Source organism: Folsomia candida, unplaced genomic scaffold (assembly GCF_002217175.1).
Source record: "Folsomia candida strain VU population unplaced genomic scaffold, ASM221717v1 Fcan01_Sc004, whole genome shotgun sequence".
Taxonomy (NCBI): Eukaryota; Metazoa; Arthropoda; class Collembola; order Entomobryomorpha; family Isotomidae; genus Folsomia; species Folsomia candida.
Window position 1 is genome coordinate 9,282,118 of NW_019091196.1, and position 15,918 is coordinate 9,298,035.

General features: G+C 37.3%; 2 protein-coding genes across 5 annotated transcripts in view; one reads left to right on the forward strand and one right to left on the reverse strand.

Annotated features, from left to right (window-relative positions):
• Positions 1 to 14,246, reverse strand: part of LOC110848727 (cyclin-dependent kinase 4) — a 33,952-nt gene extending 19,706 nt beyond the window's left edge. The window contains exons 1-3 of one of the 4 annotated variants that reach the window (XM_035851452.1): positions 14,038 to 14,246; positions 13,660 to 13,893; positions 8,798 to 9,593 (exon numbers count right to left, since the gene is read on the reverse strand). The gene's annotated coding sequence lies outside the window, so the exon portion shown is untranslated. Of the gene's footprint in view, positions 1 to 8,797; positions 9,594 to 9,729; positions 9,830 to 9,923; positions 10,078 to 13,659; positions 13,894 to 14,037 lie in introns of those variants that run through there. The other 3 variants (XM_035851455.1, XM_035851454.1, XM_035851453.1) reach the window with 3 other exon arrangements.
• A 135-nt stretch (positions 14,247 to 14,381) lies between these two features.
• LOC110848669 (OCIA domain-containing protein 1) lies at positions 14,382 to 15,901 on the forward strand. The gene is made up of 5 exons (XM_022095935.2): positions 14,382 to 14,565; positions 14,662 to 14,785; positions 14,848 to 14,980; positions 15,071 to 15,478; positions 15,561 to 15,901. Exons 1-5 carry the CDS (start codon positions 14,485 to 14,487, stop codon positions 15,664 to 15,666), a joined length of 852 nt encoding a protein of 283 aa, XP_021951627.1. The 5' UTR covers positions 14,382 to 14,484; the 3' UTR covers positions 15,667 to 15,901.
• Positions 15,902 to 15,918: the final 17 nt, after the last annotated feature.

Below are 15,918 nucleotides of genomic sequence, written 5' to 3' on the forward strand. Positions count from 1 at the left end.
GAGTTAATTCAGAGTCTCAGCTCTGATTAGATCCAGACGTTTATGTTGCAGGGAGTCATTCGAGCAGTTCGAGCTAAACAAACGTGTTTTTTTCTTCACTTAAAGTTGGCCATGATGCACAATATTCGCCATTAATTTCTATAATTTGCTCAGACATGTACAGGATGCGAGTGGTGTATTATATTTCCACTTGGTGCAACAAGTAAACAATTTTAAGTATATGCGGTTAAAAAGAACCACCATGCACAGATGCAGTTCTGAATTTTTATAGGGGACAAAATCATGCACCAGTTTAGTGGGAGTGATTGAATTTATAAACTTCAATCAATGCATGTAATAAGAGCTGGTGATACAATAGCATTTACACGTAGACACTCCGAATGTGCTTAAAAACAGACAACGTGCATTTTATCATGCACAGAATCGAATTGTTCAGAAGCTGCATTTGCTTCCACACACCAGACATATAAAATCTGCTATTTCACTCAGGCCTGAGCTGACTGCATATTCACTTTCGTTCGTCATCATTATCTATATTTTTCATTCATTTCTAGACGGCATTGTTGTCACATGGGTGCATATTAATATATACTTATGATGGATGATATTTATCAATTTGGGGCAGATTCGTCCTGAATGTTTTCATCTCAAATTCATCAATGGCCCCTAGACTAATATGGCGCAGAATCGTTCTATGATAATTAGTCAAGCCTAAGATAAACATGAACAGCGACTGCAATGTGAACATTACTCAATTGCAAAAATGTCGCATGCAGACAAAGCCATGTCGTGACATACTACCATATTTAGCCATTTTTTATGTACAAATCATTACCAAAGACAAAAGTTAAGCGCTATTCACTTTTAATTACTGAAAGATTTTTTAAATCCATAACGAGCAATGGAAAGTACAATTCTGTGCTTGGCTGGGCTCAATCAAAAAAGCTGAAAAACATTGCAAGCTCCTCTGTTCGTGAGACGAATTCGCGAAACTACGTAATTCTCGCTCTCTCTCCTGTCTGTCTGTCTGTCTTCTTTTGTCTCCTTCAGGATCTCAGCCCATGTAACTGCTTATGTGCATGCTGCTGCCTCCATCCATTTCACGACAGATTCGCGTCAAACAAACTCAAGTTCAAGTAGCAGAGCAGCAAGTCTGCATACCTAACAAACACGCCAGATTTTGCAAACAACTTTGCAAAGGTAAGATACTCAATGGATGGATGGAGTAAATACTTGACTCGTAAATGCACATAAGCCAACTTACTAGCCTAACCGTGAGTAAAGTGGTTGAGGTATGCAATGCATTCAGCATGGAGGGCTATTTAACACCTTCTTTTAAGGTATACATACATAGAGCATTGCAAAAGGGTGACGGATTGCAAAGCAATGTTGTAGGATAGAATATAGGTAAGGTGCGAAAAATAAATCAGTTGTGCATTTGTAACTAGTTTCAAACTCTTCCAAAATTCCTTACAAGTTATAGTATGAAACAAAATTCGAGTCTCGAAAGACTTGAATAGCTCCTTGAAAGACCTGTTTATTTTTTTCTCTCAAAAAACACGATTTCCGAAGGATAAGATCAGTCAAAATCAAAGTACTTAAGTACGTAGTTCAAAACATGCACGGACATCCTAAAAGGCTGACTTTTGAATTGCATTGCGTCACACAATTTGTTTGAAATTACCGTATTAACTAACACACTTTTACATAGCGTAATTTATCAAGACAATACAAGTTGCAACCAAACGGATGACTTGATCTAATCTAATATTTCATTAAAATAATTGAACTATATATATCTGGCAGCAGAAGCAGAACACGAAATCAAATTCCTAACACCCACAAACCGAAACCAGTATTAAAACCGAACGGAACCACAACTGGTAACACGGACACCCCGAAGACCGGATCCGGAAGAAGTAAATATACATATCAACGCGCAGCGCACTGTAGAGTACTCACATTTTCGTAATGTCAAATATGGGGCTGCTGGAGAGTTCATCTAATCTGAGGGAAATCTTGCGTCGAGGAAATGAATAATCCACTCCTACCGTCCGTGCCTGCCACCAAGTTATGCTTGTGGTACCCTTCTTCATAACGGTTTTCTCCATGCTCATTTCATGCATGACGACCAAACTCTAACGTACTTTCTCTCATTTTTTTAGCAACATGCGACTGAAGTGGGCAGACAGAAGGGACGGCAGAAGTTATTTTGCCTATCAGATCATCCTGTATCGCAAACTGCTGACTGATAATGGTAAAAATACAACATTTGTCTCGTGCCTTCCTTCTGCCGGCTGACTGGGAGGAGGTTGAACAGGAAATATTCTTGAAACACCTTGAACCGTAGAAATGAACGATAACAATGATGAAACCATTCTGCCCATTTATCTGCTAGGATCATCAGAGGAGGATGTAGCAAGAAGGCAAAAGACGTTTAGAATTTAACAACTGTCTCAAAACTTCAAAACACCAGAGAGTATGGAAGAACTATTTATGTACTCAACTTTAAATTAATCGTCACCCTTGACGTTGGTGCATCTGTCTGTTAACAAACGGTTTAAAAGTAACTTTAACGTTTAGTTCACCAAATGAGAACTCTGATACGAGGAAAGTTCAAAATAAGATAACTGGTCAGTCAGTTATCTTGTTTTGAACTTTGTCATTTGTATTAATCGTTTCTCGTTTTAAGATTTCACAACCCTTACGACACATGCGAGTTGATACGATTGCGTCAGGGTTTAAAGGGCTTCCGATAGATTACGGACTCTAACTAGGACACAGTTTGAATAAAAAGGATCAAAACTTGTGGTGTGGTTTGGATTGGATCTAAAATTGGAGCAGATGCATTTACACCAATGGAAAAGGGGTGGTGTAATGATAATGACGATGGTACCACCTGCAAATACCACTTTGCTACTGGCTTTAGGTTATGACAAAGTTGTCATTTGTACATTGCATCGATCCTTTAGATTCCTACTAACCTTTTCTATCACAGCTTTAAAAACATTGACTTTTTTTATCAACTTGCTCTCCTCGCTCTCTGTAACCCTCTCTCCAGTTTAAAGTTGTATCATCATAATAAACTTCAATCGGTAACATATGCGAAGGATGAATGAATTTGATGTTTTCAAATTATGCAATACTGAAAATTAATGATGACAATTTCCCCCTCTCTTCTCTCTCTAGAAGCTTCTCTGCATGATAAAATGTTAATTCTACAACAACCTCATTATCCTTCAGTTGGAATAAATGTGGCGATCTGACTTTCCTCCATATTCCCCTTTTAAATAGATCCGTCAAATTTCCATGCTCAACATAATTATGTGTCATCAGTGGTCATCAGCGGCTCATAATACAGAAAAAAAGATGACGATATTGCCCAATTTTATCCAGATTAAAAAATGCCAGCATGTACAAACTTGTGAGTCAATTGATACAATGAGATCTTAACAAGTACAATTAGATACAGGTGATTTATCCCCAATGACCAATTCGATATTTGCGAGAAATTGGTATACAAGGCACTAGAAACTTATGTACAAAGTGAATATTGACAAAAATCGGTCTCTCTAATCTTTTAATGGGAAGAAGGTACATAAACTCACTTTTATATAATATCCGATCAACCACGTTTTGGAAGCAGGATGCCAGATGTTCTTCCTATTTTTAAGAAAGTTGTTGTACAAGTTGAGAACATTGAACATTGAAAGTTCCCTTAGTTTTCGCTATATATAGAGATAGAAGTGCATTAATAAAAACTTGTCTGACTGACTGATCCTGAGCTACATACGTACGTATTTGGGTAGTGGGATCTTCTTCCATGAGACCGGATGTTACCCTGCCCTGCAGCCGATTATAGATGACCTTAAGTCCTTTCCCTTTCCCATCCTCCATTAGTTACTACATATATGTATCACCTACCCAGACATGTAATATGGTATCCTCTACCAAATTAATAATATAAAGTAACAATGAAGCAGAACGACGACAAATAAATACAGAATTAAAAATTGCAGGTGCGCCCTTGAAGTGCAATTTCAACCAATCTCTTTCTTAATCTCATGTCAATGGCCTCTTACATATTAAGACAATAATTAGACCAATAATTATCTTGATATAGTATGCCACCTCAGTTATCCAACTTACTAAAATGACATCACCATAAAGTTACAAAAGTCTCACTTTTACAGTTCCTTCCAAATGGTGCCCTATATCGGAAAGTGAAAAAAAACATGAATGATCATCCCATCCCTTCCAAGCGGATGTAGCATAACATAAAAGTCCTGTATACTACTACACATATAGTAAAATCGTCCGTATAAACAAGTCGTCACATAGTTCAAGACAAACGTTGTTGGGTGGGTGATGGTGGACTTTATGTATTTCATTGATGAGAAGAAGTGTTCCTTCCTACATATTACTGGATGTGTGGGAAAAACGAGTCCTTGCTCATTGTCCATTGTAAATTATTTTTCCAACTACGTATATAACCCTGCAACTACGTTTTACTACGTAAACCGGACTGATTTCCGGCTCTGAATGCTGAGCCCGATTTTTTCACTTGACGAAAACTAACCATTTTGTGATGCGTATACGTTTTGCGAGGGATACAAATGAAAATTCTAACAAGCAAGGCAATCCGATAATGGGATTCAAGTTCAAGAATTTGAAGGGTTCATTGAATGAAATCAACAGATTCTTATAGAAAACGTTGATGAACAGTTATTGTCTGAACCCAACGAAACATGACAGCTCAAACGTTACTCTTTAGTTAAAACTCAATCAATTTGAATGTGGTTCCTATTAAGAAAAATTGCTTTGCATCCATTCCATTAAATCCGCATGCCATAATTTGAAGCCTTATTACTCCGCCTCATCTTGCTTCATTAATACGTGTATTAAGCAAACCACAAAATGAAACTACGAAATAAAGATGAGACAAAGGTGTAGAAGCATGTTGAGCTTATCCAGCATGTTTTCAAACACAAGAAAGACTTCATTACGACGAAATAAATTAGCAAACAGAAAAACAGTTTGTTGTGCATCTTCCTAATTATTCGATCGAGTGGACCTTTGGTGGTTTTCGCCGACACCACATATGTATAACATTCTCATCATGGTAATTGCGGAAAAAACAACAAATTATAATAACTGTCCACTCCAGTCTGATTGGAAATTCAATTTGCATATATAAGTGTTTGCAATTTAGTTGTAATGTTTTTTTAACCTGAGTCAGGGCTTATGGAACCTGTATGTTTGTGTACGTTCGAAGATGGACAAGATTGGTCAAAGATTGACCGGTGGGTGTGAGTACTATGCATCAAGTTCAAACTAGTGTTAGAAAGTCGAAATTTGACATCCCCAGATTTTTAATGGCTTGAAGTGAAAGTTTCTGAGGTAAAATTGGAAATTTTCAACCAGTGCGACCCTAGGGCCACCCCTGGTCGTAGTTTAATCAATTCGGATAAAAATTTAGAAGCGAACTGTCTCTGACTCGGGCTACACAAATGTCTGCACTTGTAAGTTTTAATCAATCGAAAGCAGAGTCTACATTGAACTGTAGAAATATTTTCCTTATGCATGCATATATTTCAAAGTTTGAAATTCAAACTGCAAGAAATGATAATTAATCCTCTACTACTCTCAGCTACCTACCAAGAAGGATCAAATTGCGTTGTGCCGTTTTGTTATATAAGCTTCGTGCTGTACATTTTGATAACATCTGTCAGCCATGTAGAGTGGTCAATAACCACGGCTAATTAAGTTTTTGCCAAGGCTCTACATTCTAAAACTTCCATGAATAACACATTACCCAAATTAACTAGTATTGAAAGTAGTCACTGGAACGTTTAAATTTCTAGTTGTACATCCTTTTATAGTCAATCGTAAGAATTTAGCATTGGCAGTAAAGAAAATTATCTACACTTTAGTACCTGTAGAGTTACAGGTATTCGTTATATGTAACCATTACATTTCATAGTACATGAATATAAAATCCAGTAACTTTTCTACTTAATAAACCTGTCCATTTCACTGTAAAATTGGAATAATGAATGTGGACGACATTATCATTTTTTTTCCGTTTTAAGTTGAATTTCGTTCACGTTTTCTACTGGAACTACTTACTAAATACGTGGAGGATGAAAAATGCACAGCACTACGGGAATATAATCTGCAATATCAACATGGCATAAGCAGCGATGCGCCATATTAACTGTCTTGTTCAACACAAGTCCTTCGCCTTGTTTGACAGTGTGTGCAAAAACCAGAATGGATGGGCGAGAGTGGGAATGAGAACTGCATTGCACCACCACCGACCGCTGCCATACAATACAAGCTACAACCTCGGCTAAGTGCCAGGGATCTGCAAAAATTTTGCAACCCACCAACCTTATGCATGCATGCAACTCATATCCTTCAAACAACCTTTCTGTCAGATGCTAATATACAACAACGTTTACTTTTATATCAAACCAAATTCTTAATTATAACCTGTCAATGCACGCAACCCTTAATAAACCAATTTGTTAATTGGCTACATTAATAGAATAAGCACGACTATGTTGTTAATAATCAAATATCTCAAAAAAAAGTCCCGAAAATCAGGAATTTAAATAATTCTTGAAAAATTATGAAATTGCAAATACCAAAGAGCTTTTATGCAATGCATGTTTACAAATTAACCATGACCTATGCTATTTTGAACGAAATTATGCAACCGGCAATGAACTTGACAGATGCAACGCGAGCGATGCATTTGTATGACGTAATCGCCGTCGCCATGTTAAAATGTGCAAATTCTGCGTTTAAAAGACTTTCTCACAATGTTAGCTTGTTAACTTTGTATAATTTTAAGTACTAGATGATCCGGTACGTCATATTAAAACTTCAAATTTCAGGTGAAAGTAAAGTGAAAGCAGGGGTTAAGGTCATGAATGAATCTACCTAATTTCTATGCCTATTATAAAACTGGGCCCTTAAGACTAAAAAGTCTCGGTCGCATAAATTGTATTAATAATTATGCGTATACTTGTCCATTTGTGACCTGAGGGATGACCGGCGTCGCCACCAGGCGTCAAAACCCAAGATCATAAACTAAACAAGCGTAATCCGCGGCCATGTTTGTTTTTTAATAACCGTAAGCGAATACATGTGCAAAAATTCTGCAATTTCTTGCCAATTGGTTGTAGCATCGAAAAACGAAAAATTATTTGAAAAATTATTGATCTTGAGCATCTAAACCATTGAGCATGCTTGATAGAACAGACCTAAACATTACGAAAAGTATTTTGAAAGTATTAATCTACAATTAACGACGATATCTGTAAATATACATCAACTTCACGAGTGCGAATCCTACAATTTCTTTCATATTAAGTTCATCATCTTTCGTCACAATTTAGTTTCGTCCCATTGCAAATCATTGTTGGTTTCATTGTCACCACGAGAGCATCGTGTTCACATTCCAATTCCATTACTTACAAGAATTATTACAAGAGTCACGTTTATTTAGAACTTTTGCAATCATCTCCAGGCACAAATCCTCCTGCTGGCAGTAACAAACACTATGTATTATTTATTCCTAGTTCGAAAGAATGAAAGAAAGGTAGGTCAGAGGATACCTTAACAAAAATTTACCTCGAGCTCAAGTACGTATCTTAAGGGCACTTTAATCCATCCATCCGTGCATATAAAAGTTGGTCAGAGTCAAACAAGTTCGGTCAGAGTTGTGTTTGTGTAAGTACGAACTATGCATGCTAACATTTTCTTATTCTATGAAACCTTCATACCTTCAAGAACTAGCCCTTCGGTATTTGCCTTAAGGGTAGAACAGTTAACTTGCTAGAAGGAATTTCAATGATGATGATGGTGGTTCGGGGACAAAAAACGGAAAGAATTTCAATCCATCCATCCCATGAATTTGAGAAAACCTTCTCATCTATCTCTCCTCATATTTTGTCTTCTTCTGAGAAAAAACTGATCTCAGCCACTATTCAATGGGATGGGAAAAGGGATTCAATAATGTGTCGATTCCACAACAAATGTTCACAAAAATGGTGGTGGTGCTGCTGCAGGAGTCACTTTTTGTGTTTTGTAATTGTGTGTACTTCAATATCCTCAAGGAGGAATTCAATTCAAAGAAAAATATGAAAACAAATGTGGTAGGTACGAATGTAGGTACTTGACCAGGGCGCATAAACTTTTTGTTGTCCGTGGTTTCCCTTAAGAGAAACCACGGACAACAAAAAGTTTATGCGCCCTGGTACTTGACAGTCATGTAACACGATATATGTGTATATATAAGGACAGTGTTAGTAGAAAATATTCATCATCAACCAGCATGTGTGGATCACCGGATGGATATTTCCTTTATTCCCCAGAATTGTTTATGTGGGTGGTGGATAAGAGTACATCTTGTAACGCATGTAATCCCGAAGGAATAATAAAGAGTTTAATTGATTGTAGATTTTAAACCGCAAATGAGCGAAAGCTATTAGTCCTAACCTAATAAGACCGCTTAACAAATAACGCATTGACTTTACCAACATCAGACCATAACCAAATTTTGATAAATGTAGCAACCTCAACACACAACATTTTCCCTCCCCGGCTGAACTATATTGCAAACTTATGTACGTAAGTGACCACTTCCTTTCATCAAAATTGGCTGTTAACGGAGTTGGTGGTGTTACCTGACCCAGTAAATAAGCATTCAAGCAGTAACCTACATACTTTTCATAAAAAATAGCATAAAACAAAAAATATGCGTTAAATAGTCACATGTCGCACTTACAATGCAGGTGAAGCGACGTGGTGTTGAAGGATGAAATCTTTCTCCAGAGAGTAATTTCCTGTCCAGGTGGGCGTTTCAATCGTCCAGATCCAGGTAATGAGTATGTGTGATGGAAGGTTGGTTTTAATGAAAAATCTGCAATGCTGTGACAATTTGCAGAGAAACTTGATTGATCTTTGCTCTTCGTTAGAGTTTGGTCATTTATGACTTGACGAAATGCATTCCTACTTTGACCTTTGTCTATCTATTTTATAGGGTCAGGGGATTCCGTCGTGCTGGATAGTAATTATATCCTCAAAAATTATTACTCAAAATATCAGTCTTGCTTGGCTTTCTCAGCAGTTCTTGAATTCGATTTTAGTAGTATGTAGGACAATAAGCAGTGACTTTCATTCAGACTTTGACTGTATAGGCAACTGATCGTTAATAATGAATGAACGGGGAGACCCTTACTTGTCGTATAGGAAGGACAATAATGATTTTCGATATAATTACTAAAATAAGTACTGTGTGGTAAAAAGGCAGCCCTACTAGCCAAACTTAAAATTTAAATTAATCAGTCCGTGACAGGCAATCCGAGGTAGGTGACATCATCATCATCCGACGACAACGATGTAACGACCCAGTCTTCTAGAGTTACTTTTCAGTCAGTTTTCTCAGACAGATTGCAGTTTTCGCGAAAGTACTGCAAAAATGATCCCCGTAACATAGGCCAGCGAGTCGAGTTCAAACAGGCTGTTATTAGAAGAGCTACTGCTGCTGCTGGTAGGCGAATGCTCGATCCATTATCGACTGCCTGTGGAAACAAATTGTAACGAGATTTTAATTTTAAGCTAGTAGTCACGCAAATTTGGGGTACATTTTTATTCCAATTTTCATTCATTCACCAGACACAAACAGGTCATTTGGACAAATTCTTAAGGGGGAATTACTTTTCATTGATGGAGAAAGTGGGCTATTATGCAAGTCAGGCGAGTAGATGGTTCGGAATTCGGCTCACTCATACAAAAATGGGTCAGTTAATTACGTTAGCTGAAAAGTAATCGTTTACTTCACTCCTAATTTCAATATGGTTTCCTATAAATGGAGGAGTGGAGTATTGGAGAAAAATTATAAAATACCATACCTAGCATTCCGTAGCCTTGCAAAATGGTATTGCGGTGTCTTGTGTTGTAGTTCAACATAAAAGCACAACGAGTATCACATAAGAACTACGACTAGAGAGAACTACGACTACGTTTGATGGTGATTTGCATGGATTCTCTCCTCTCTCCTTCAGTCAACTTTTGCAATATGCTGGGACGGCGTGACTGCTTGTAATGTACATTTTGCCCACATTTACTTAATGTTGGAGATGGGATAAAAGCAATGAGTTGGTTAAATCTAAATGCTGGTGGGTTCCAATGTATGGGGGATATCGCTTAGGTAGTAGTGACACCAACCAAAGTCTGCGATTTTCCTTGGTGCTACAAACTCAAAGTCTGTAAATGGACAGGGAATATTGCAAATGCACATGGGGCCAATCTCTCTCAATGGTTTAGCTGGTTCGTTCGTGGTGAATGAATTTCGCACTTTCTGCACTGCAGACATGCATCAGAATAGCAATAGCAAGCCGCATAATAGAATGCATTACCGTGATATACTATACATACATGCACGTCTACGACCAAAGACATACATACGTACATACCTCATCCAACTTAAAAAACCTCGTCGTAGTTACTGGGTTAGGTAACATAACCAAGAACGGACGAACGACGCTCAAACGTATACTAAAAAATCTCCTGTCTGTTCACTTCACTTCTTTTTAATATGACGACGACGACGACTTCACAATGATATAAATGCTCGAGAATTATGTCTTGAGTTCCTAGTTTCCAACCACAGTCAGAAAAGCCGGGATGGGGACAATTGCATTGCACAAGAGCCCTACTACTACATAAACTATGCAAAATGATCATTCTGGATCTCAACAATGCACTAATAGCTTCTATGCTAACCGAGCTGTATTAACTGGCTACACAACAGCAACCGAACCAAAGCAACATTAAGCAAGCGAGATGATGTATAGAATAAGTAAATGTGTGCTTCCCACGGAAAAATAAGGATAAAAAATGGTCGACTTTGCATTCCTTTCTACCTGGATAATTTAAAAGCCTGCTCGATCTGCACAAAAAAATTTAAACTGATAGATCCAGTACTTTATCCATCCATCCATCCAGTTGTACATGTCGAAGTAGTAGCCAAGTCATTGTCATCTTCATCAGTGCAAAGAAACCATTCAAGATCATCGGCTAATAAGATATTAAGTAGAACGAACGAGGGATATTCATTTCATCAAGATGCACGTCGCCTCTTAATTGTACACATGTATAATAAATTGTCTAGGGAAATTTTAAACATAAAACCTGGTCATAAACCCCTTCTCCTGGAACATTTTGCGCAACGCACGACATTAAAACTTTGCAACCAAAACGAAACCAAGAGTCAAAACATGCCAAATTTTTTGAGAATTTTCGTTAACCAAAATAGCCAAAATAACTAAATTATTAACTCGTACATGCACCTTCCTCGTTTTACAGAAACTTTAAACCTGTCTGTAACACAGCAGCGGAAAAAATTGCAATTGCAACCAAACCAACCATGCTCTCTATGATTTTCACGTAATAGTTATGCCATCTCACTTAATATTATTGCAATCTAGCCTTCGTAACTCTAACGAATGCCATAAAGAATGAGTTTCAGGCTAGACAGAGGAGCAGTAGATGAGAGGTGGTTAAGGTAAGTTAAGCTGGATGGACGTACAATAAAAGAAATTGGCAAGACATTTCTTCACCAAGCTACAAAGCCTGGATTTACCACCAGGCAAAAATGGATGAACACGGACTTTACTACATTTATGCATTAGATATCTGCCAACCATGCTATAAAATAACAAAGAGTTGGGAAAAGGATGTGGCGCTTTCTACAGAAAGAAGGGAATAAAGATTTCAACAAGTGGTGATGAGATGGTACGTGTGTGTACCATGTAGAAACTCGATTTTTAACTTGGACACCTCAACTTTACAAATATTGCAAAGTTAAGGTAAGCCAGGTAAGCAAACCCATGGACGGCTACAATAAAGAATTGCGTTAGACCAATTAACCAGACATACCACTGTCGGAAAGAATGAATGGCGAGACATAACTTTATGAGGAGAGGAGGCATGCTTAAATATGCACACCACACCTGATTATATGCACGGCAAATTATGGAGTAAAAAAATTCGCGAAATTTTGCTCAGCTTATTATTAATGGAGGAAATAGCAACGACCCTTAAATCTTGGGCATAATGAAGGTCACCTAATCGTTGCTAGAGTTGGTTAAAGGATTCTTAACTCTTACAATTTCAGAAAACTTGCAAATGAGTTTTGACTTGCACATGTCGTAAAATATGAACAATGAGCAGTGATTAATCAGTAATCCTCGCTCTGGTCACTGACCTGACCTGAATTTCATTTATATTTATGCTACTAATCTACCCACAAGTAAAATGATACATATTTATTATCATCCTTGTACAGAAAGCGAAGGAATTCCAGAATTCCAAACAAAGGCTCAACTTTTTCAACGATCCAGCTCTCATGAAAATTAATTTGCAATTGCAATCTAATCAGGATATAAACAACCACACTGGCGCCTGCATTATGCTGAGAGATTTACTTTACAGTTTGATGAGAGGTGTCCGAACCGACCTCCTAAAGTATCATATCTCTCATTTTCATTCACAACACTTATAATCACCACGTACTTAACGAATTTTGACACCAGCTCGGCTCATAAACTCGCAATTATTATTACGTATTGACCCTCATAGTTCAGTCATCTTTGTAATCGACAAATGCAATTGGAAATTTGATCAGGGTTTTTATCCTGCAAAAATTATTATCATCGAACGAGTATCAGAAGAAGAATGTAATGAACCGGAAGTTATTTATGATAATGACGCCATCAAATCACAGCTAGATCTAGGGCAGGTGATGAATCGAATCTAAGTGTAGGAATGATGGCGACAATGGTTAAATATTTAAATGTTATTAGAATAATAATAATGTAGCAATTTACAAGAACTTATTACAGTAAACAAGCAATAAAAACAAAACCGAATTCTTTGAGCAAAGAGAACCTATTGATATGAAACTACAAAGCTTGGTATAAAATAAAATGGAAATTCGTTATTCAATATGCGATGGAATATACTGTCTGACTGAATTTAATTGCTTGAAATGAAGCAAGGATTATTGCTTTTAAATAATTTGAATTACTTGAACGATAAGAGTGAAGTCGTAAAAAGTTATGCAGTCTGGTTAAATTAAATGTCTCTAATTTCAGAACAATTAACCAATAACTTTCAGTTCTTAATAATTTTTATCTAAAAGGACCAAAACATCGATAATTGTTCTACCTGTAGACTACACATGTTTATTTATAAATTATAGCCCTTCTACACCTTTCTTTCGCCAAGCAGAATCGTTGACCTTATGAAATTACTTATCGATTCTCTGCATATATCAGTAAGAAAATTTAAGGGACCGATACTCAAATTACTCGATACATAATCTTACGCCCTGCCTGCTCGCACAACAATGCATCACTGAACCCTTGAATATCTCAAGGCCTGCACCACACCCACTGACAAGATTCCCTTTGTTAGCTTTGCCTAGCCGAAGAAAGAAGGTGAAAAAATTTAGGATAAAACTGGGTCCTCAGTTCTACAGCAATTTATCGACCCTGTGCTCTGATACCTCATGATTATTACCCACATTTCATGTATAATAGAATAGTACACCATGGGCCACGATGACTACGAATAACCACTCACCTCGCCGTATGGAGTTTTCTTCAAATCAAGTCAAGAAAGTAAAAGAAATTTGTCCCAGTTGGTAAAATCAGTTGGTGGTGAAAGCAGCCTTCCTTCCCGTTCCGATGCTCTAATGTGAAATGTGGGTGGGGATGTAGATGTGTTATCTGGTTCCTATCTTCTAGTTCACGTCACCCAACTACTGCACGACATGGACTGTTTAAACTTGGTCTCAATCTCTCTCTCTCTTTCTCCCTACGTTTTATTTAACTCTCATTTAGATATACAAAGAAGTAAGAAAAATTCACAAAGCGCCTACTCTCTGCCTACCCCAGTTCACCATGATTAAATTATAATATAAATTAATATAACTTTGTCAAAAACCAGGCCCACACTCACCCCTTCATCCCGGGTCAAAAATAGGCCGTCGTAGATGATCCCCACTTTCTCCCATAACTTTCCACCACCTACAGAGTTTTTTCATTTCCGAATTTTGAGGGCGGTTTTTTGCTCTCATTGCAAAGATGATAAATTGTTAAAATTTCACTATTTTTCACTATTTCAGCTTTAACTACGTATAAATGAATTGGTGAGGAGTATATAAACACAAAAATTTTGATGTTTAAAAGTTTCTTGAATTTTTTAAATAAATTTTTTCCTGGAACGAGGGAACTTGCGTGGGTAAAAAAATGTAAACAAACACATGTGCCAGTCTCTCCCGCCCCGTCAAACTGAAATCCGCATAGAGTTTACAAGGGGGAAGTCTCAGTTTCAGTTTCAGTTTCTCAGTTTCTTTCCTAAAAATTTTGAATACAGTTTTGGAAATATTTAAAATATTTCGAAATAATGTACGGAGGAGGAAGCGAAGGACAGGATAGACCCCAGCAACATATCCACCCTTCAGAACAGCAGCAGATATATCAGCAGGTAATAAATCAGAACATTCTGCGTTCAAATTAAGATGATGAAAGCTTTTTGCGACATTTGCTAATTAATTTGTATTTATTATACAACATTATTTAGAAATATAAATTTACACCGGAAGAAATTCGTGCACTAAAGGAATGCAATCGTGAAAGCTTCTACTTCAGGTGCTTGCCATTAGGAACAACGTTAGGAGTTGGAACTTACTACGCGGTTAGGACAGGTGAGAACTAAGGGACGTGCTTATTTAATTTAAAGCTGTTTTTACAAATTTTAACTTCTCAGGATATTTCAAACCAAGTGCGAGATGGGGAGCTGGACCCAAAATGTTTGCAGCCTCGGTTTTTGGCTACTTTATCGGTAAATTATCTTACCAAGGACAATGTGCCGAGAAGCTCATGCAAATCCCAAACAGCCCGTTGGTTCAATTTATTAAATTAAATCTTTTATTATTATGGTCATCATGAAATCTGAGCCTAGAATTATTAGACTAACGATTACACCCTAGGTTGGCCGATATGTTAAGAAAACAAAAGGGGAGGATGGGTTTTCAAGAAACGCTTGGAATTGAGCCTGGATTTGTGAGTGCGGGTCCGATCGGTGGTCCTGCCTTTCCAGACTCTGAATATTCCCCCAAAAAAGAACCCGGTCAGTTTACGGATGTTGGTGATACTCGACCACTGGTGACATTTGATACGGAAACTGCTTCCACGTTTGGTGGAGTTGATTATGGAAAGTATGACACGACGCAGCAAATGTTGAATGATGATAATCTTCCGCAAAGGAGGTCACAAACGTTTACTACGTCATACGATGAGCTAAGAAGGTCAAATAGGGATGAATTTGAACACAAGGGTAGCTCTCCTGCACCTTCGATGCCAGCCCCACCACCCGCGAGAGGTGGATCCTCTGAAGGGTATATCCACCATTTTACGAATTGTCTAAAATGTGAGCTAAAATATAATTAAATATTTAAACAACTAATTACAAATTTTCAGGCAACCACACCAGAGTCAATATCCCCTACGAAACAATAATAATGAAGGTGGTACAAGGGTACGGAAGAATGCTTACGGTGATGTCTGGGATGAAAAGACACAGTGAAAGTAACGAAACTTTCATATAATTTTTAGGTAATGCATATTAAGAAAATCCTCTTTACAATTAGTAAAATTATATATAGTGTTAATTATAGTTAACTCTAATGACGTGTTGAACAATATCTAGTCTAGAGAAAAGACGCCAAAATTAACTCGCTAAATTTATCATAATTTTTGTGAAATGAGTAATTTTAAAAAACTCAATTCAGGATTAAAACACGTTTATTCGTTCAATTCAATTATCAGTCCCATTTAC